Genomic DNA, 22,691 nt, shown 5'->3' with positions numbered 1-22,691 from the left:
ACCCGACGGCTTCGGAAAAACCACCATATTTTTTTTTTAAAAAAAGTGTTGCTTGACACGCACTTACCTGCACCCAGCATAGGATAGTGGACTTCAGCGCAGCAGCGACACCTGGTGGACATCGGGCGCACTACCTTAGTGAATCGCCGGAAGACCTGAATCAACGACGGGGAACCCGCCGCTGGATCGCGAATGGACCGGGTAAGTAAATGTGCCCCATTATCTTATGTATATTTTACCTCGCTTGGATCCTAGGGGGCTGTAGATGCTGCAAGTGTTGCCTATTGTTTTTATGCCCCTCCCATGAGGATCTGCACTACACTGAATCAGTTTTATGTAGGGTTTTTCTAATGTTTTTTTTTTTTTTTTTTAATTACAATTCAAGACATATTTGTTCATAATGTCATTAATGGGATGCCATTTTATTGAGGAATGACCTCTAGAGAAGTGTGTGGTTCATTTTTTTTAAATTGGCTTTTGTTTAGAGCTACTCCTCCCACTTTTAGTGTATGGGTGACTATAATTGTCAACCAGTTAGCTGAAAATATTGACATAGAGAGAGAGTGAAAGTCTTCTAGACACAGCACCACCCTTATGTGCAGGCTGCTTCAGGTATTGCAGTTCAGTCTCATTCACGCTGGATTTTGGCCGCAAATTGCATTTATTTTTTAATGATTAACTAAGGCTCCTTCTATTAAGCCAGAGTAGCAGAATAAGCTGAGCTCCCAGCCAGAATCATGATCTTATTTAATATATATATATTTTCATATAATGTTTTTTCCAATAATTTCACAAAGTCCTTGCCTGGATTCCCGGTCTCTATTGTCCTGTCATAAGCAATTATGAATGTACATAGCTGATGTGATTCCCAATTTCAGAGGTCTAATGTATTTTGGATAGTACATCACTAAGACATCTCCATCCCTTGGGCTCGGAACATACGGCTAAGATTTATGAGCCCTCTCAGCGAATCTTCCATCGCCAGAAACACAGCGGCGATCATATGGTTAGCCGATATTACAGCACGCGATGTAATGGAGCTGCTGACATTTCCCACATTTCTCAAAGGGATCCCCGCGGTTCCTCAATTCATAAAATTTCTTATCTTTAATTGAGATTTTTTTTTTTCCAATGGATACCATCGGCCTCTTACCTTCGTTACAGCTCAGTCTGGATTCCTTCAGCTTGAGTAAAGGGTCCACATTGTGATTCTGGCTTGTTGGGATGATAGGAGGACTGAACGCGTTCAACCAATCCCTGGGTGACAGAAAAGAAGACGTTACCCATCAATGACTTCAGCTTCACCTCCTCAGGACATCTGTCTTTGTTATATCCCCTGTAATATGGCCTTAGAGATGTCCTAAATCTGAGTCCTGAAGATTTCAGAGTTGTGGAAGCCATGTTTTTCTGATGCAAGTCGTCATTATCAGAGCCAACACCAAGCACCACTTACATATTCTCTGCTAGGTCTACTGCGGAAACTATGCTGTGTATACAGAAGTAGGAAGCTGCACCTCAAGTGAATGGGAGGTGATCTGTCCTAGTAGCAGTAGTCCTAATAGTCCTTTATGGCCATTACACAGTCAACAAAGTCTGTTTTTGGCACCAGAAGAAGTTGATCCTAAGGACTGGTCATCACCATGAAATAGAAAACATTTGATGTTAACATTTTGTCTGTCAGCAGCCACCACTAGAGGGGGATAAAGAGTCTAGGAATTGTTTATAGACTTAATATACTTCCTCTTCTGGTCAGAATTGTATTATACGTTGAGTAAGACCACCAACATCCGTAAGACTACACAAGTAGTATCCCAGCTCCCAACTAACTGCAGATATTGGTCCAATTCACAATTAATATAAACTTGTATCAAAGTTATCTGGGGGTAGCTTACTCCCTTCCCTTTTATTGAGCAAACATTCCATGACCAGCATGGCCTCTATATAGTGAAGTTGGGAGGCAGAGCAGTTGACCAAACAATTTAGCTGGCAGCTATTGAATTAGTTTAGGCGGCTTTAATCTTAGCAAAGGATTTGTCACCCTTCATCAGTCCCTTAGACTTTAACTAAAGTGGCATCACACCCCACTGTGTACTGAAACTTCCTCTGCTATCATGAAATTACATCAGCCAGAGGGAGTGGGAAGTGCTGAGGGAGCAGAGGGGGAGACAGTGTAACAGCCTGTGAAGCTACAGCACTGAGGGGCTCTGGTGACGCCCCTATGACTCATTAGCATAAACGGAAAAGTTGTTTGAATAACAAATATAAGAAGATTACCACAGTCACGGTGCCTGGATCTATGAGTAAGTGCCCCTGGTTTATCATGATGGATTTTCATGGTAGATTTCCTTTAAAGAACACAGAAAATATGTGCACACCCTCTACTTTGCTAATATACTTTTGGGTCATGACCTTAGTAAAACTGCCTCCGCTGGAATGACATTATATCACCCCCCCCCCCCCCCGCCACTATAATATACTAGAGAAAAAAATGGAAAAATAGTTTGTCTATTTTGCAATTTTTTTTTAATCTTTTGATTTTATTGCATTACTTGGCTCATTCTCAAGATGTCACAGTCACAAGTGTGACTCCAGACTGAATAACAAAGCTGTCTTACACTGTGAACGCTAACATGACACTTGCTAAGACACTTTAGCAACGTGGTAATGATCAACACCAGGATTCCTTCAGATCATCGCTGGCTGCTGCCGGGACGTTGACAAGCCGACAAATACAAGACGAGCCGCAACTACAAGACGTTTTGTGAGGAGAACTGGTGAGGTGCATCGTGGCTAAGCCCTCACAACTAAAAATATCCGGGGAATGGGTAAGTATGATAGAGAGTATCCTCCTGCACTTCAGCTCCTTCAATTGAGCGCCCAAAGTGCAATGTCCGGCAATCATGCACCCGATATCCTGCATGTGTCGCTTCCCCGCTCAGGTCCCCGGAGTTCACCTTCTTCTTCCTGGTGCATTGTGCATTGCGACACAATTTGAAAGTTAAATCCCGCGCTCAGTCCGTATCAGTCAGATCGTGCAACAGCACCCCCTCCCCAATTTCTGTCACATGAAAGCTGGCACAGCTGCACCGAAATGCGTGCGGCACAATCCCAGCTCAGACCCCTGTTAAATACGTGTCACAGCCGTGCCATCCCCGAAAACGCCAGAAAGTCAGAGGAGATGCGATCTGTGACCCTTAGTAAATAAGCCCCAATGGGGGTCATTTACTAAGGGCCCGATTCGCGTTTTCCCGACGTGTTACCCGAATATTTCCGATTTGCGCCGATTTCCCCTGAATTGCCCCGGGTTTTTGGCGCACGCGACCGAATTGTGGCACATCGGCGCTGGCATGCACGCGACGGAAATTGGGGGGCGTGGCTGAACGAAAACCCGACGGATTCGGAAAAACCGCCACATTTAAAAAAAAAAGAAAAATGTGTCGCGAAACTTGCACTTACCTTCACCAGGTATAGGCCGGTGAATTTCAGGGCATTCCAGCGGGCCTCGGGGAAATTCAGTGCAGCAGCGACATCTGGTGGACGGCGGAGGAACTGCCTTAGTGAATCGCCGGAAGACCCGAATCCACCGCAGAGAACGCGCCGCTGGATCGCGAATGGACCAGGTAAGTAAATCTGCCCCAATATGTCCTTAGCATTAATAAGGCTATGTGCATACGACTGTGTGCAAAATCGGGCCACAAAGAGGGTAATGTTTGTGGTCCGTTTCGTCCTGCTAACCCCTCTCCATGGGAGCTGAGTGGCCACACAGCAATTTGGGAAGAAATAGGACCTGCTCTATACGTAGCGGTGTGGCCGCCCGGCTCCATTGTGCATGGTCATGGTGAAGTGAGTGCGCCATGTAGCATGCGCCGTGACTGTGCATAATAGACCTCAATGGGGGCTGTGATCTGGCCATGAGTTGGGCGGCCCAATATATGGTTGTGTGCATACTGCCTAACAATAGTTACAACCTCACATTCCTCTCCATTAGAGGTAAATATCTAGTCCAGGGTGGATGTTCCTGGAAGTACTGTACTGTGCCCAGACATAAAGAATAGGAATAGCTGGACTGTACTGTCTCCAAAATAACTGGATAGAAGTAGTGGCGATATATGCTGAATAGTAAGAGTAATAGTACTGTGCAGTGCCAATATATACAGAATAGGAGTAGTAGTACTGTACTGTGCTGATATATTTAGGATAGGAAAAGTAGTAGTAGTACTGCGTCTATATATACAGAATAGGAGTAGCAGTACTGTTCACAAATACACAATAGAAGTAGTACTGTGCTGTGTCGATATATACAGAATAGGAGTGGCAGTACTGTGTGCAAATATACACAATAGAAGTAGTAGTCCTGTATTATGCCCATGTATACAGAATATTAGTAGTAGTACTGTGCTGTGCCTATATATACAGGATAAGAGTAGTAGTACTGTGCTGTGTCCATATATACAGGATAGGAGTAGTAGTACTGTGATGTGCCCATACAATATATACAGGATAGGAGTAATAGTACTGTGCTGTGCCTATATATACAGGATAGGAGTAGTAGTACTGTGCTGTGTCCATATATACAGGATAGGAGTAGTAGTACTGTGCTGTGCCTATATATACAGGATTGGAGTAGTAGTACTGTGCAGTGTCCATATATACAGGATTGGAGTAGTAGTACTGTGCTGTGCCCATATATATACAGGATAGGAGTAGTAGTACTGTGATGTGCCTATATATACAGGATTGGAGTAGTACTGTGCAGTGTCCATATATACAGGATAGGAGTAGTAGTACTGTGCAGTGTCCATATATACAGGATAGGAGTAGTAGTACTGTGCTATGCCCATACAGTATATACAAGATAGGAGTATTAGTACTGTGCTGTACCCTTATATATAGGATAGGAGTAGTAGTACTGAGCTGTGCCCATATATACAGGATAGGAGTAGTAGTACTGTGCAGTGTTCAAATATACAGGATAGGAGTAGTAGTACTGTGCTGTGCCTATATACAGGATAGGAGTAGTAGTACTGTGCTGTGCCTATATATACAGGATAGGAGTAGTAGTACTGTGCTGTACACATATATACAGGATAGGAGTAGTAGTACTGTGCTGTGGCTATAAATACAGAATAGGAGTAGTAGTACTGTGCTGTGCCTATATATACAGGATAGGAGTAGTAGTACTGTGCTGTGCCTATATATACAGGATAGGAGTAGTAGTACTGACGGTAGAGACCCAAAGCACGGCAAGGTACTTTATGAGGATCTGAGTCTGAATAAGACCAGAAAGTAACCTGATTCTATAAGTATGGTGGCACATTTAGGCACATATGTTCGGAAATGACCTCGAATGTCATGAATTCGCTTACTGTTTATCTCCTCGGCCCAGAAGGAAAAGTAATGAGGCATATTTTGATTAATTAGAGACACTTAGTTCTGCGTCATGAAGGTTGTGAGCTGTGATCAATACCATCAAAATGCAAAGGCCAAGTCCAGCAATCGGTGCCAAATTGGGAGAATGCTAAGCAATTCATGTCCTGAGACTGGTGTTAAGGAGAAGCCAAGGGGAAAGAAGGAACGTCGAGCTTCTCACCATTCATTACCGGGATGAGTAGATAGTAACATTGGGTTACACAAACTGGGCTGCTTGATATATCATCTGTGTCTAACGGTGAGGTGGAAGGGTTCTAGAAACTTCTCCGGTTCCTACATCTTTTCTCTAATGTAGTGTCAATCCCAACCCAGTCCTGGTCACCACATCAAAGCCGAAGACGTCAGGTCCAAAAACTTCTGTGCCCTCAATGTTTGCAGTGGGTGGTCGCTGGCCTTGGTAGTCCTTCATGTGACCAATGAGGCTCACAAATTTTTCTCTAGTTTACTTTTTCACTGAATTGTGAGGCCTTGTGCTTCCCTGACCTTCTTGTGGCCCAATAGCTATTGCTGCCCATATCAACCAATCACAGTACAGCTTTCATTTTTCAAGCACATTATATAAAATAGAATCTGCTCTGTGATTGGTTGCTTTGCTTTGGGTTTTGTTTTTATTAAATGTTCCTTAGGCCCCACACAACTGTATGGGGGCCTACGATATGGTCACACAATTTGCGGCCATATCATGCCCCCATAAAGGTCTATGGTACCCGGTCATGGTGCGGCGAGCACACTGTGACTGAGCCAGGAGCTTAGCTTTCTACGGAGGAGTGAGGAGCACTAACCCTTCTTCCTAGTTATGTGTTCACCCGGGTTACGGTTTTTGGGGGCACCTAAATACGGGTGACATAATTGTGGGTGTAACCCAAGTCACTATGGGGCACATTTACTTACCCGGTCCCTGCACTATCCCTGATCCGGACTGAACTCTGCCGCGATTCATGAAGATTGTGCGCCCGAGATCCTGCATGTGTCCCGCTTCCCCGATCAGGTCCACCTGAGTTCACTATCTTCTTCCCAGTGCATCTAAGTGCTTGGCTTGTGACACAATTTTGAAGTTAAATCCCACGGTTTGTCCAAATCCGTCGGATCGCCGGACGGCAGGACCCCCGATTTGTGTCACATGAAAGCTGGCGCCAAAATCGGATTGTGTGCGTCAAAAACCCCTTTTAAATCCCTGTCCCAGCGGCGCAGAATGGAAATCGCCAAGATGTCCGATGAGAGTGCGGCCCGCTGCCCTTAGTAAATGAGCCCCATAGTCCCTATACTTTCTTTTTAGAAGATGCAATTAGCATGGAAAATTTTCATCCTTTATATAAGATTCTGAAAGTTATATATGTATCAGGATTTATACAGTATGTATAGAAAAATAGATGTCAGACGAGGCTCGTCCCCATTTATTGGTCCTAAAAGTGAGTGCGGAGCGGCGTCTCCCCGCGTTTCGATACAGTTATTATGGCTTCAAAATATCATTAAATCAGCACAAACCGACAGTTATCATTTCCTGCACATTTTTCACAGCGCGCGGCCGCCTGACTAAGAGTAATCTGTTAATCTGTTCCGTGCCACGCAATCTGTCAAAATGACAGATACATTCTCTCCTTAATACATAATATCTTCATTTACTGTAGGCCTTGGTGGGACTTCGCCTTTGCTAGCGGTAACATTTGGGAAATCACTTTCATTTGTTTCGGTGTTGTGAAGCTCTCGGATATCACCCAACAATCTCTTTATAGTCCAATGTGCTCCATATATGACTGTGGTGATACAATTTACAGGGTTATGTTTACCCTAATGCGAGTAATGGGGGATGTGTAGGGAGTCGGAGCCATGCTTGGGGGCACACAGTAACGATGCAAGAACTAAAACGTGATTCGCATTTCTATCACCGTGTTGCATCCTCTAACCTTAATCTATTTCTCCCGTCTTTTTGCCTATATCTAAAGGAATAACAAAGTGCTTAAAGAGGTAAACCTATCATTAGGTATTTGTGAAATATCCAGTGTCAGACTCGGCAGTGACACCCTCAAGGGTGGTGATCTTGAGGGCTCAAATTCCCTACACAGGTATCATCAATACGATCTAATAATCCATAATATTTGTGAATCATCCTAAACGGAATAAACTATATGCTAAGTGATTGCTTTGATATCATCCAAATTGGCCCAGCATATGCCCCAAGTATACAGGTAGCCCAGCACATGCCCCCAGTATATAGGTAGCCCAGCATTTGCCCCCAGTATATAGGTAGCCCAGCATATGCCCCCAGTATGTAGGTACATGCCCTAGTACAGTGATGGCTAACCTATGGCACTGGTGCCAGAGGTGGCACTCGGAGCCCTTTCTGTGGGCACTCAGGCCATCACCAGAGAAGACTCCAGGTATCTTCCAGACAGCCCAGGACTTGCTGTGCACAGAGCTGTTTTAAAGTGACAGCTGTACCTGGGACTATTTTCTGCTTTATGGGTCCCCTCAGGGTGCTGGTATCAATGAAAGCTGTGACAGAGAAGGGAGTATAAATCACAAATTAAATTTCCGTGTTGGCACTTTGCGATAAATAAGCGGGTCTTTGTTGTAGTTTGGGCACTCGGTCTCTAAAAGGTTTGCCAACACTGCCCTAGTAGATACATGCCCTAATAGGTAGCACAGCACATGACCCCAGTATACAGGTAGCCCAGCACATGCCCCCAGTTTATAGGTAGCCCAGAACATACCTACAGTATACAGGTAGCCCAGCACATGCCCCCAGTATACAGGTAGCCCAGCACATGCCCCCAGTATATAGATACATGTGCTAGTAGATACATGCCCTAATACGTAGGCAAGTACATGCCCCCAGTATACAGGCAATCCAGCTCATGACTCCAGTGTACAGGTAGCCCAGTACATTTCCCCGGTATACAGGTTGCCCATGACATCCCTGCAGTATACAGGTAGCCCATTACATGCCCCTGGTACACAGGTAGCCCAGTACATTTCCCCAGTATATAGGTAGCCAAGCACATTTCCCCAGTATATAGGTAGCCAAGCACATTTCCCCAGAATATAGGTAGCCAAGCATATTTCCCCAGTATATAGGTAGCCCAGCACATGCCCCCACATGTCTTTTGCTAGAACTTTTTCTGTGTTGGACCCTGGGCCCACAAGATGACTCTCTGCTACTCTGGTGACTCAGTCAAACTCTGGAATATCCAGTGGTAGTGCATGCCTCACCTCTGGCACTTTCACCTATCTCAATAGGAAATAACCTACTTATAAAGAGCACTAGCACCCTGAGAATGGGGGTCCCGATTACACAAATTGAGCCTTGAGCAAGTGCCGTTGCTTCTGTGGCAGAGAGAGTTCTGTGCTTGTTTTTTCAAGCAGTCCTATACCAAGACACATGCTCAGCCTGTTGCTCCAGTTGGGTTGAGTGGGACCCCTTTTTTGTGAACAGTGGGGTCCCATCATTCACATCTCACCACCCATCAGAATGTTATCCCATTTCCTTTAAATCGTCTGAACCTTTAACTACCAAGAAACAGTCACTGTTCTGTATGACACCCACTGCCTCTCCGGTGTATATATATATCTCTGCTTCCTATGTATTGCTCAATTATTCTCATTATTATTGTGATTGCTTAGTCGTAAGTAGTTGTACTCGCTCTGTGTCCTTTCTTCCCTGGGGAGGAGCTTTTCCAAGATACTACAAAACAGGCATCTATTTTTTTTCTTATAAACAGCTCCACCCTGGGTCCACAGGTGGTGCCCGGTATTACAGGTCAATCCTATTCATGCCCATAGAAAGCTGTGGACCGGTGTGTGTGTGTATTCATACCGATCCAGGTTTTTTTTATGGCTGGAAATTTGCACATTTATGAAAGTATAACTATCTCTAGGATATGAAAAAAGAAACTTTGGTTGAAGTGAGTCATGGAGTACGGACCCCGCACCTCGGATCTTATGCTTTCTGGAGTAGGGGGAGCAGAGGTTGAGATGATTTGTGCTGTAGGCACACAATAGCTTCCATTGTCTGAGAGCGTAAGCCTGGCACTTGCTCTTTATTTCCTGTGGATCCCCCAGGTCTGAGTGGGCGCAGAAAGAAGCATCGATAAGAAAGTAAACATGTTTATTTCCGTGGTGGGAGCTTCACTAAAACGCACCATTACGGACAAATAAAAGCTCAGGTAGGTGGTCCCCCGGGCTGACGCATAATGGAGATGTTACTACAGAAGATTGCAGCGCACATTCATTTTTCATGCTAAGAACTTGGTAATGAACAAGGTAATTTTTTTCAATTTTAACCTCGGATGTAAAATCTTGTAAAATTGTGTCTGAGGTAAAACTGTTCTAGTTGCCCATGGAAACCAATCAGCTTTCATTTTATAAACAGCTGTTGGAAAATGAAAGCTGAGCTCTGATTGGTTGCCATGGGTGACTAGAACAGTTCTGCTCTCAGACACTTCTGATAGATCTCCCCCTGTGTGTATATGTGGAGTGTTACATGATGTGCCCTCTGTATTTGTAGCATTCCAGTAGTGAATTAGTAGGGGCCCAAACCTTCCAAGGGGCCCGCGGTCACCCAAACAACAAGACATGAAATCCTTACACATTTTTTCCTGCTCTCAATACATCTGTATACAAGATCCCTTTCAGGGCTTTTGAAGGTCCTCCAAAGGACTGCAGGAAGGAAAGTGGACAGAACTACCCATAATCCTTTCCCAAAAGGCTTGATTCCTGTACCATATGTAGGAAGATGATGTCACTAAAAAAATTCGACTTGTAAGGGGTCCACAATTTTCATACAGTCCAGGCCCATGACAGTCTAAATACGCCCCTGGCCCTTCCTGCAGGATCTATCACTAAAGCCCCATTCACACTATCGTATGGCAATGGCCGGACACATGCAGCAACGTACCGCTCCGTACACGTGGAAAAGATAGGACCTGTCCTATCTTTCCCCGTGTTACGGGCACCGTGGAACGCTATGGAGAGGGGAGGGGTCACCCCACTTCCTCTTCATGTCGCCAGACATATGCCTGCCCAACCATTCCTGTGATTGCACCCCAACTCTGATCACTAATTTCTGACATTCCCTTAGTACTGAATGGAGCGGCAAGAGGGTGTGACACAAGAGCTTACAGTCTATGAGGATGAGGGGGTGACACAAGAGCTTACAGTCTATGAGGATGAGAGGGTGACACAAGAGCTTACAGTCTATGAGGATGAGAGGGTGACACAAGAGCTTACAGTCTATGAGGATGAGAGGGTGACACAAGAGCTTGCAGTCTATGAGGATGAGGGGGTGACACAAGAGCTTACAGTCTATGAGGATGAGGGGGTGACACAAGAGCTTACAGTCTATGAGGATGAGGGAGTGACACAAGAGCTTACAGTCTATGAGGATGAGGGGGTGACACAAGAGCTTACAGTCTATGAGGATGAGGGGGACACAAGAGCTTACTGTCTATGAGGATGAGGGTGTGACACAAGAGCTTACAGTCTATGAGGATGAGGGGGTGACACAAGAGCTTACAGTCTATGAGGATGAGGGGGTGACACAAGAGCTTACAGTCTATAAGGATGAGGGGGTGACACAAGAGCTTACAGTCTATGAGGATGAGGGAGTGACACAAGAGCTTACAGTCTATGAGGATGAGGGAGTGACACAAGAGCTTACAGTCTATGATGATGAGGGGGGCACAAGAGCTTACTGTCTATGAGGATGAGGGGATGACACAAGAGCTTACAGTCTATGAGGATGAGGGGGTGACACAAGAGCTTACAGTCTATGAGGATGAGGGAGTGACACAAGAGCTTACAGTCTATGAGGATGAGGGAGTGACACAAGAGCTTACAGTCTATGAGGATGAGGGGGTGACACAAGAGCTTACAGTCTATGAGGATGAGGGAGTGACACAAGAGCTTACAGTCTATGAGGATGAGGGGGTGACACAAGAGCTTACAGTCTATGAGGATGAGGGAGTGACACAAGAGCTTACAGTCTATGAGGATGAGGGGGTGACACAAGAGCTTACAGTCTATGAGGATGAGGGAGTGACGCAAGAGCTCACAGTCTATGAGGATGAGGGGGTGACACGAGAGCTTACAGTCTATGAGGATGAGGGGTGACACAAGAGCTTACAGTCTATAAGGGGGAGAAGGTGACACAAGAGCTTACAGTCTATGAGGATGAGGGGGGTGACACAAGAGCTTACAGTCTATGAGGGTGAGAGGGTGACACAAGAGCTTACAGTCTATGAGGATGAGGGGGTGACACAAGAGCTTACAGTCTATGAGGATGAGTGGTTGACACAAGAGCTTGCAGTCTATGAGGATGAGGGGTGACACAAGAGCTTGCAGTCTATGAGGATGAGGGGGTGACACAAGAGCTTACAGTCTATGAGGATGAGGGGGTGACACAAGAGCTTACAGTCTATGAGGATGAGGGGGTGACACAAGAGCTTACAGTCTATAAGGATGAGGGGGGGCGGACACAAGAGCTTACAGTCTATGAGGATGAGGGGGTGACACAAGAGCTTACAGTCTATGAGGATGAGGGGTGACACAAGAGCTTACAGTCTATGAGGAAGAGGGGTGACACAAGAGCTTACAGTCTTTGAGGATGAGGGGGAGACACAAGAGCTTACAGTCTATGAGGATGAGGGGCTGACACAAGAGATTACAGTCTATGAGGAAGAGGGGTGACACAAGAGCTTACAGTCTTTGAGGATGAGGGGGAGACACAAGAGCTTACAGTCTATGAGGATGAGGGGGTGACACAAGAGCTTACAGTCTATGAGGATGAGGGGGGACACAAGAGCTTACAGTCTATGAGGATGAGGGGGTGACACAAGAGCTTACAGTCTATGAGGAAGAGGGGTGACACAAGAGCTTACAGTCTATGAGGATGAGTGGTGACACAAGAGCTTACAGTCTATGAGGATGAACGGGGTGACACAAGAGCTTACAGTCTATGAGGATGAAGGGGATGACACAAGAGCTGCTTGAACCAGCCATCAGGCGCCATCTTATATACAAAGTCCACGGTGAATGGGACTGCAGAGAAGCCTGGAGTTTGGTATCTGGTGTTCGCCAGATAACAGATGGAAGGAGGACACAGGATTTGGTTAGTAAAGAGAGAGTTAAAGTTGCATGCAGTTAGGGAGTGTGATAGGCTGCCTAAAGAGATGAGTATTAAAAGCATGTTTGAAGCTTTGGAGGCCGGGTCTGACAGGTCAGGGTTGGGCATTCCACAGAATTGGTGCAGCTTGGGAGAAGTCTTGGAGACATGATTTGGAGGTTCAATTAAACATTCAGTATGGCCGCCTTAAGTTTCAAGAACATTTACCTTTCTTTAAGTAAACTCGATGGAGAAGCCAATTGTGCTTTCCTGCCTAATTTAACAACACATATTAAACCCAGGTTGATTTATGTGTGAACTAGTCATCTGACAAAGCCAATAAATTCTACTGAGAAATAAGTAGAAGGTAGTTTTTCACACTGTCTTGAAGTTCACCTATAATCACAGTCCTGCCGACTATAACGGAGAGCGCTCATTAGGTGCTTTGAGCACCCGAACCACAGGTTGGGCGGATGAAAGGTAGGAATGAAACAGAAGCCGAGTATTAACTTTATCAATCACTTGGAAAGCAGCAGGAGATGTCATTGTAGAAGTGAGAGGCAGAAAAGCTCAGCGCAGGCCGCCAGATTTCACCGTCTCAAGCTGTTGTGTTAATATCAAAGAAAACTTACAGGGTCACTAGCGCAGGAGAAGTGTGTGCAATACGACGTTACACAGTACATGCATATTCCTATAGGGACATGGAGGCTGCTGAGTTTTATCCAATTTCTATCATATTAGGGATTAGGGAGAAAATGCTACTTGAAAACATCCACTTGAGATGTGGCAAAGTATAAAGAGTTGGTGAATGGAGACAAGTTACGAATATTCTCTCACTGAATTATGGTTATATAGAAAACATATACAGTCGTTAGTAGTCCGTGCTATGGATCCCAGAGGAGCAGGGGTAGAAATAGTCACAGTACGCTCCTCGGATCCATTATTCCCTACTTGGGTGAGCGGCAGTACGCCCGTCAGTTCCTGTAGTGATGAGTATCGAATTTGCTGAGTTCAGGTAGAACCTTGAACAAAGGTTTGGTACAGGTACCAGAACACCCACCAGTAACAACCCCAACTGGCGTGCACTCATCAGTAGTTAACAAACGGCACTGGTGCTGATCACGGGTGTCAACCCTTTAAATTCCATTGCCATGGTGTGAGCGATGCAATTTTTCATAGGATTGTTGCTCCTTTCGATGATCCTAGGGAAAATGGTGACCTACATGTGCCACCAGCATTTAAATCTTGCCAGTGGAATGGTCATTGTGATTCAAAGGGTTAACACCATGATCAATCAATGACAGCAGCGATCGCAGGTGTTACCGGTGGGGGTGAGCCTGAATGCTGAACTTTTGGATGAAGTTCGCGTTTGGATTTGGGGACAATGGAGCAGATTTACTTACCTGGTCCGGTCGCAATCCCGCGGTGCGTTTTCCGACGAAGATTCGGAGCTGCCGCGATTCACTAAGGTCGTGCGCACGAGTTCCTGCATGTGTCGCTTCCCCCGCTGAGGTCCGCTGGAGTTCACCTGCTTCTTCCCGATGCTTGTAAGTGCATTGTCTTGCGACACAATTTTAAATGTTAAATCCTGCGCATTGTCCGAATCCATCGGGTTGTCCGACGGCACGCCCCCGGTTTCTGTTGCGTGCAAGCTGGTGCCGTTGCGGCAAAATCCGATCACGTGCGCCAAAATCCCTGGGAAATTTGGCGCAAAACGGAAATCGTCGGTAAACCTGACGGACCCTTAGTAAATGAGCCCCATTGTGTTTGGGTTTTCAACACTAATCATGGGACCTGCCTCAGCCAAATGTTCCATTGTCAACAGAAGTCAAGTCCTGTGGTAGAAGGAGGTAAAGTGAGTCCTGTGGCCTACCAACTTCACACCATTAGTACAGAAGTGGCCTCAGAATTTGGAGCCAGGGACCTGCAAGTTCTGGATCCTAAGTTTGGATTTCCTACTTTTTATCTATTTTTCTCATAGCTTTTATGTATATTTTGAGGCAAACAACAAAACATTCATATTATTTATTGCTTTTTTGAATTTTCTTCCCAGTTTTTGGTGATAATCCGCTATAGCTGAAAGGTAAGTGATTATCTCCGCACAGCGCTGGTGGGTCCTATCATACAGTATGCGCTTTGTATTATATCAGCAGTCATCTAGATAAAGGACTCTTAGGATCTCCTCCTCCGTTTGTCCCGAGGGACTCGGTATTACACTTTCCGATCTGAATAAATTCATATACAAAGTGAGAATTTTTTTTTTCATTTCTTTTTTTTTTATTATTATCAGACAACATTATTGCTTTTAGCGGTTTTGTGCTGACGGCTTCTATCTACAGGCCAAAGCCTCGTACAACAGAAATGAATACAATCTCCTGATCTGCAGTTTTAGTTTTTTTTTCTACGCTGCAATTATGTGGCGGATGAATGGAAATCTTCATTGTACACGAGATATTGTTTACTGTGAAAAGCCTGGGGATTTGTGGGGTCAGAGCTCAAAATAATCTGACCTGCGGAGGGCACAAATATGGATAATTGATATCATTAAACAGCTCATAGCAAGTGCTGTAAAGCAAGAGGCACGGATTATTATAGTTCTATCTAGGAAAGCGGAGAAACAAGGCTAATAAATAATATATGCAATAGATTTTATAAGTTTTAGAAACAATTTTTACAGTTCTGTGGACCCGGGGGTCCAGATTGTGCACTAAACTTTCCATTATTTAAAAGAATAAAGAAATAATTTAGATGTAGAGAAAACTATGTTCCCTTTTCTTTGTATTAGGTGAAATTCACACCAAAATCTGTATCATACATCTAAGAATGGTCATGGAATTGCGGTGAGATAATAAAGGAGTGAAACAAAGTAAAACTGTAAGTAAAATCCATATTCTCTAGTCTTTACAACAGGCTGTAAAGTGACAAGCTCCTACTTTACCAACTTGGAATTCTGACATCTAGTGGGCAAAGTGAGTATAACATGACAGATTCCTTCCTTTGTCAGTTTCCATGCTATGTTTTTTATATATTTCACCTTTAAGCGTCCCCTATTTTATGGTACACCTTACAAGCAATCTCTCTCCATATTCGCAGATCCCGCATTAATTACACTACAGGGCAATGACTATGGTACAAGTTGTAATATGCATTTGCTGTACTTGCGCTGGACAACAACACAAGAGAGCAATGTTATTACCATTTATTTATTAAGAGACGTCGCATCGACGCTAGTAACCATAAATCAGGGAAATGAGATATAAAGAGAATGGCAGATTTATAATGAGCGCATGCAGAACCCGGGACAAGGAAGCCGTTCTGATATCGGGAGGACGTTTATAATGCCCAGGACATTATAGTAATCAAATAGTGGAGACGGTAAATATCCCAGAGGACAGCAGCTATGCCAGGGCGGAGGACAGCAGCTATGCCAAAGCGGAGGACAGCGGCTATGCCAGGGCAGAGGACAGCGGCTATGCCAGGGCGGAGGACAGCGGCTATGCCAGAGCGGAGGACAGCAGCTATGCCAGGGCAGAGGACAGCGGCTATGCCAGGGCGGAGGACAGCGGCTATGCCAGGGCGGAGGACAGCGGCTATGCCAGGGCAGAAGACCGCGGCTATGCCAGGGCAGAGGACAGCGGCTATGCCAGGGCGTGTGTATGTGACGGCATAGACTCGTATATACATAACTTAGCGTGGAAAGGATAGAACCCATAAAGTAGAGTTTGGGTAAGTGATCTCACCTTATCATAGCGACTTGTGTAATTCAGTGGCCCTAGAAGGTCACTTGTTTGTCAGAACCTAACTGGCCTTCATGGGACCCATGACTTGAGTCTTTGGTGGCCTCTTAATAGATGTGGACGCAATCTCTGCCAGGTCTGACCTATCAGAGATTTCAGATATAGTGGGACATTTATGGTGCCCATGCCCTCTGGTTCCTGCCCGATCAGTCTCCAACCTCCTGATAAATCCGGGCAGGCAGCTGTGATGAGCTGTGCCAGCAGGGTACTTCAACACCAGGTCTGACCTGGCATAAAATTATACCATAGCCTTAATTGGTAATTACCATATGAAAGTATAGGTGCAGTGAGGTATTTAGTGGTAACTTACATGCGCTAGTCGTGGCTCAGGCCCAACATGTGCATGCACCCTAAAATAAATTGTATGGTTTCATACCCAATAAAGAAAACTCTCTTTACATACTGTATAGAGGTTATGTCACTGTGGGCCTGACCCCTAGCGATCACAAGAATGGAAATCCACAGGTGCCCCCAAGTGCTTCTGTATTATAAGTGGAGCACTAGCCGGTCATGCACAACAGGATTTGCTTGATATGGAGCAAGTACTCAGGTTTGTGAAGGTTTCTACTCTCATAGTAGGACCCCCAGCAGAGTAGTATCGTCCACCTGCTGTGACGTTTCGAGGGACACGCCCCTAACGTCACAGCAGGTGGACGATACTACTCTGTCCAACAGTCAGAGAAGTCCGTGTCTCAGTCCCGGGGGCCCCCAAACAAGTGAGTGTTAAGAAGATATCCCTAAACACCTAAAGAGGTGAAACTTCTAACTAAATTATACCATACGTTAGTACACTCACAGGATTGTATATGTATTTGCTAGCCGCAAGAAAGATTAAAACTTCATGAATGTAAGAAAATGTCTATGAAGACTAAAGAAAATAAATTGAACTAATATATATCGAAATGAACTAAAGCTTGAAAAATATACAAAAAAAGTTTTTCATGGTCATTTTATAGGACACTGTTTATTGATGCGTTTTTTGGGGGATATGGAGATCCACCGAGTCCTGGACCAAGTGTAAATATATACCTCTGTACATCATTATCAACACTTCTATCATATTACTAGTATATAGCCAGTCAGCCCCCTGCCCCTAGTATATAGCCAGCAGCCCTCTGTCCCCAGTATATAGCCTGCAGCCCTCTGTCCCCAGTATATAGCCTGCAGCGCCCTGTCCCCAGTATATAGCCTGCAGCGCCCTGTCCCCAGTATATAGCCTGCAGCCCTCTGTCCCCAGTATATAGCCTGCAGCCCTCTGTCCCCAGTATATAGCCTGCAGCCCTCTGTCCCCAGTATATAGCCTGCAGCGCCCTGTCCCCAGTATATAGCCTGCAGCGCCCTGTCCCCAGTATATAGCCTGCAGCTCTCTGTCCCCAGTATATAGCCTGCAGCGCCCTGTCCCCAGTATATAGCCTGCAGCCCTCTGTCCCCAGTATATAGCCAGCAGCCCTCTGTCCCCAGTATATAGCCTGCAGCCGTCTGTCCCCAGTATATAGCCTGCAGTGCCCTGTCCCCAGTATATAGCCTGCAGCCCTCTGTCCCCAGTATATAGCCTGCAGCCCTCTGTCCCCAGTATATAGCCTGCAGCGCCCTGTCCCCAGTATATAGCCTGCAGCCCTCTGTCCCCAGTATATAGCCTGCAGCCCTCTGTCCCCAGTATATAGCCTGCAGCGCCCTGTCCCCAGTATATAGCCAGCAGCCCTCTGTCCCCAGTATATAGCCAGCAGCCCTCTGTCCCCAGTATATAGCCTGCAGCCCTCTGTCCCCAGTATATAGCCTGCAGCGCCCTGTCCCCAGTATATAGCCTGCAGCGCCCTGTCCCCAGTATATAGCCTGCAGCCCTCTGTCCCCAGTATATAGCCTGCAGCGCCTGTCCCCAGTATATAGCCTGCAGCCCTCTGTCCCCAGTATATAGCCTGCAGCCCTCTGTCCCCAGTATATAGCCAGCAGCCCTCTGTCCCCAGTATATAGCCTACAGCCCTCTGTCCCCAGTATATAGCCTGCAGCGCCCTGTCCCCAGTATATAGCCTGCAGCGCCCTGTCCCCAGTATATAGCCTGCAGCCCTCTGTCCCCAGTATATAGCCTGCAGCGCCCTGTCCCTAGTATATAGCCTGCAGCCCTCTGTCCCCAGTATATAGCCTGCAGCGCCCTGTCCCCAGTATATAGCCAGCAGCCCTCTGTCCCCAGTATATAGCCTGCAGCCCTCTGTCCCCAGTATATAGCCTGCAGCCCTCTGTCCCCAGTATATAGCCTGCAGCCCTCTGTCCCCAGTATATAGCCTGCAGCGCCCTGTCCCCAATATATAGCCTGCAGCCCTCTGTCCCCAGTATATAGCCTGCAGCCCTCTGTCCCCAGTATATAGCCTGCAGCCCTCTGTCCCCAGTATATAGCCTGCAGCGCCCTGTCCCCAGTATATAGCCTGCAGCCCTCTGTCCCCAGTATATAGCCTGCAGCCCTCTGTCCCCAGTATATAGCCTGCAGCGCCCTGTCCCCAGTATATAGCCTGCAGCCCTCTGTCCCCAGTATATAGCCTGCAGCCCTCTGTCCCCAGTATATGGCCTGCAGCGCCCTGTCCCCAGTATATAGCCTGCAGCCCTCTGTCCCCAGTATATAGCCTGCAGCCCTCTGTCCCCAGTATATGGCCTGCAGCCCATGTCCCCAGTATATAGCCTGCAGCGCCCTGTCCCCAGTATATAGCCTGCAGCCCTCTGTCCCCAGTATATAGCCTGCAGCCCTCTGTCCCCAGTATATAGCCTGCAGCGCCCTGTCCCCAGTATATAGCCTGCAGCCCTCTGTCCCCAGTATATAGCCTGCAGCCCTCTGTCCCCAGTATATAGCCTGCAGCGCCCTGTCCCCAGTATATAGCCAGCAGCCCTCTGTCCCCAGTATATAGCCAGCAGCCCTCTGTCCCCAGTATATAGCCAGCAGCCCTCTGTCCCCAGTATATAGCCTGCAGCCCTCTGTCCCCAGTATATAGCCTGCAGCGCCCTGTCCCCAGTATATAGCCTGCAGCGCCCTGTCCCCAGTATATAGCCTGCAGCCCTCTGTCCCCAGTATATAGCCTGCAGCCCTCTGTCCCCAGTATATAGCCTGCAGCCCTCTGTCCCCAGTATATAGCCTGCAGCCCTCTGTCCCCAGTATATAGCCTGCAGCCCTCTGTCCCCAGTATATAGCCTGCAGCGCCCTGTCCCCAGTATATAGCCTGCAGCCCTCTGTCCCCAGTATATAGCCTGCAGCCCTCTGTCCCCAGTATATAGCCAGCAGCCCTCTGTCCCCAGTATATAGCCTGCAGCCCTCTGTCCCCAGTATATAGCCTGCAGCCCTCTGTCCCCAGTATATAGCCTGCAGCGCCCTGTCCCCAGTATATAGCCTACAGCCCTCTGTCCCCAGTATATAGCCTGCAGCGCCCTGTCCCCAGTATATAGCCTGCAGCCCTCTGTCCCCAGTATATAGCCTGCAGCCCTCTGTCCCCAGTATATAGCCAGCATCCCTCTGTCCCCAGTATATAGCCTGCAGCCCTCTGTCCCCAGTATATAGCCTGCAGCGCCCTGTCCCCAGTATATAGCCTGCAGCGCCCTGTCCCCAGTATATAGCCTGCAGCCCTCTGTCCCCAGTATATAGCCAGCAGCCCTCTGTCCCCAGTATATAGCCAGCAGCCCTCTGTCCCCAGTATATAGCCTGCAGCCCTCTGTCCCCAGTATATAGCCTGCAGCGCCCTGTCCCCAGTATATAGCCTGCAGCCCTCTGTCCCCAGTATATAGCCTGCAGCCCTCTGTCCCCAGTATATAGCCTGCAGCGCCCTGTCCCCAGTATATAGCCTGCAGCCCTCTGTCCCCAGTATATAGCCAGCAGCCCTCTGTCCCCAGTATATAGCCTGCAGCCCTCTGTCCCCAGTATATAGCCTGCAGCGCCCTGTCCCCAGTATATAGCCTGCAGCACCCTGTCCCTAGTATATAGCCTGCAGCCCTCTGTCCCCAGTATATAGCCTGCAGCGCCCTGTCCCCAGTATATAGCCTGCAGCCCTCTGTCCCCAGTATATAGCCTGCAGCCCTCTGTCCCCAGTATATAGCCTGCAGCCCTCTGTCCCCAGTATATAGCCAGCAGCCCTCTGTCCCCAGTATATAGCCTGCAGCCCTCTGTCCCCAGTATATAGCTTGCAGCGCCCTGTCCCCAGTATATAGCCTGCAGCGCCCTGTCCCCAGTATATAGCCTGCAGCCCTCTGTCCCCAGTATATAGCCTGCAGCGCCCTGTCCCCAGTATATAGCCTGCAGCCCTCTGTCCCCAGTATATAGCCTGCAGCCCTCTGTCCCCAGTATATAGCCAGCAGCCCTCTGTCCCCAGTATATAGCCAGCAGCCCTCTGTCCCCAGTATATAGCCTGCAGCCCTCTGTCCCCAGTATATAGCCTGCAGCGCCCTGTCCCTAGTATATAGCCTGCAGCCCTCTGTCCCCAGTATATAGCCTGCAGCCCTCTGTCCCCAGTATATAGCCTGCAGCGCCCTGTTCCCAGTATATAGCCTGCAGCCCTCTGTCCCCAGTATATAGCCTGCAGCGCCCTGTCCCCAGTATATAGCCTGCAGCGCCCTGTCCCCAGTATATAGCCTGCAGCCCTCTGTCCCCAGTATATAGCCAGCAGCCCTCTGTCCCCAGTATATAGCCTGCAGCCCTCTGTCCCCAGTATATAGCCTGCAGCCCTCTGTCCCCAGTATATATCCTGCAGCGCCCTGTCCCCAGTATATAGCCTGCAGCCCTCTGTCCCCAGTATATAGCCAGCAGCCCTCTGTCCCCAGTATATAGCTTGCAGCCCTCTGTCCCCAGTATATAGCCTGCAGCGCCCTGTCCCCAGTATATAGCCTGCAGCGCTCTGTCCCCAGTATATAGCCTGCAGCGCCCTGTCCCCAGTATATAGCCTGCAGCGCCCTGTCCCCAGTATATAGCCTGCCAGCCTCCTGTCCACAGTATGCACAGCACATAAAAATAATAAACGCAGTACTTACCTCTTCAATACCCCCGCAGGTCCTCTTCTTGATTCCTGTGCCGGCCACGCACAAGCTATGATGTCACCCGCATGCCGCCTGCTTACATAGTGTGCTCCCGAAGCGACAAGCCGTGAACATTGGCCATGCACACACTATGATGTCAGCAGGCGGCATGCGGCTGACATCATAGCTTGTGTGTGGCCGGCGCATACAGACCGCTGCTACACATAGGAATCAAGAAGAGGACCTGTGGGGGGCGTTGGGAAGGTGATTACTACGTTTATTTTTCTATATACCTGAGTATAAGACAAGTGGGGCTTTTTTCATACTCAATTATACACGGTTCTTATGTATCCCGGACAGTTCTGTTTGGATCACTGCTTCATATGGATGGAAAATGTGATCATTGAGATTGGGGTCCCAGTGGTTGGATCCCCATCAGCAAGTCGTCTACAATTGAGTCTTGGACCAACCACTCGTAGTGGAGATGGGAACCCAAGACCGGGAGCTATAAGTCCATATTTAAGATACATAAGATGTTTATAGACCAGAGCAGAATACCGCCGATCCTTCCCTCTGGATTCATGATGTGGTTCTGCATTGTGAATGCTGCCGGTTAATTACATATATTTCAGATGCAGCAGCAGCCGCCCCCCCGGCAGCTCACCTAATGAAGCGGGACGGAGCGGACGTGTTTTGAAGCTTCCTTTGAAGAAAACGTGACATTTAACATTGTAGGTAAACTAAATATTAAACACAAAAATAAATTGATTTCCTTTAATCTATTATATATCAGGGTCAGCGCCTGTGTCAGGCTGTCTGCAGATTGTGGAGGGAAGGAATAATTCATTACAGCGGAGAAGACTGGGGGTCATCACATAGATATTCTAATGGGGAATTTGGTCATCAGATCTTACCCTTACTGGAACATGGGAAGAAAATGAAATTCACATAGATAGATAGATAGAGTTAGATAGATATGAGATAGATAGATATGAGATAGATATGAGATAGATAGATATGAGATAGATAGATAGATATGAGATAGATATTAGATAGATAGATAGATAGATAGATAGATAGATAGATATGAGAGAGATAGATAGATAGATAGATAGATATGAGATAGATAGATAGATAGATAGATAGATATGAGATAGATAGATAGATAGATAGATAGATAGATAGATATAGAAGCAAAAAAGTGGCAGCACTCCAAGGAATCGTGGAAAAAAGTGTGAGGTTTATTCCATCTCTAGCAATGTTTTGGGATAGCACCCGTCTGAACCTTTTTTTCCTGAAGGCTGTGCTGCTTTGCAATTTTTGTTTGTTTAGATAGATAGATAGATAGATAGATATGAGATAGATAGATAGATATGAGATAG

General features: G+C 46.9%; 1 protein-coding gene across 5 annotated transcripts in view; it reads right to left on the bottom strand.

Annotated features, from left to right (window-relative positions):
* Positions 1-22,691, bottom strand: part of CFAP20DC (CFAP20 domain containing) — a 236,681-nt gene that overhangs the window by 7,743 nt on the left and 206,247 nt on the right. For all 5 annotated transcript variants that reach the window (XM_072126665.1, XM_072126663.1, XM_072126664.1 and 2 more), the window contains one exon: positions 1,154-1,257. In XM_072126665.1, the coding sequence (XP_071982766.1) occupies positions 1,154-1,257 (104 nt within the window). The remainder of the gene's footprint in view (positions 1-1,153; positions 1,258-22,691) is intronic.

The sequence above is a fragment of the Engystomops pustulosus genome, chromosome 10 (genome assembly GCF_040894005.1).
Source record: "Engystomops pustulosus chromosome 10, aEngPut4.maternal, whole genome shotgun sequence".
NCBI classification, from domain to species: Eukaryota; Metazoa; Chordata; class Amphibia; order Anura; family Leptodactylidae; genus Engystomops; species Engystomops pustulosus.
Note: the sequence above shows the minus strand (reverse complement) of the source record. Positions and strands in the feature narration are given on the sequence as shown.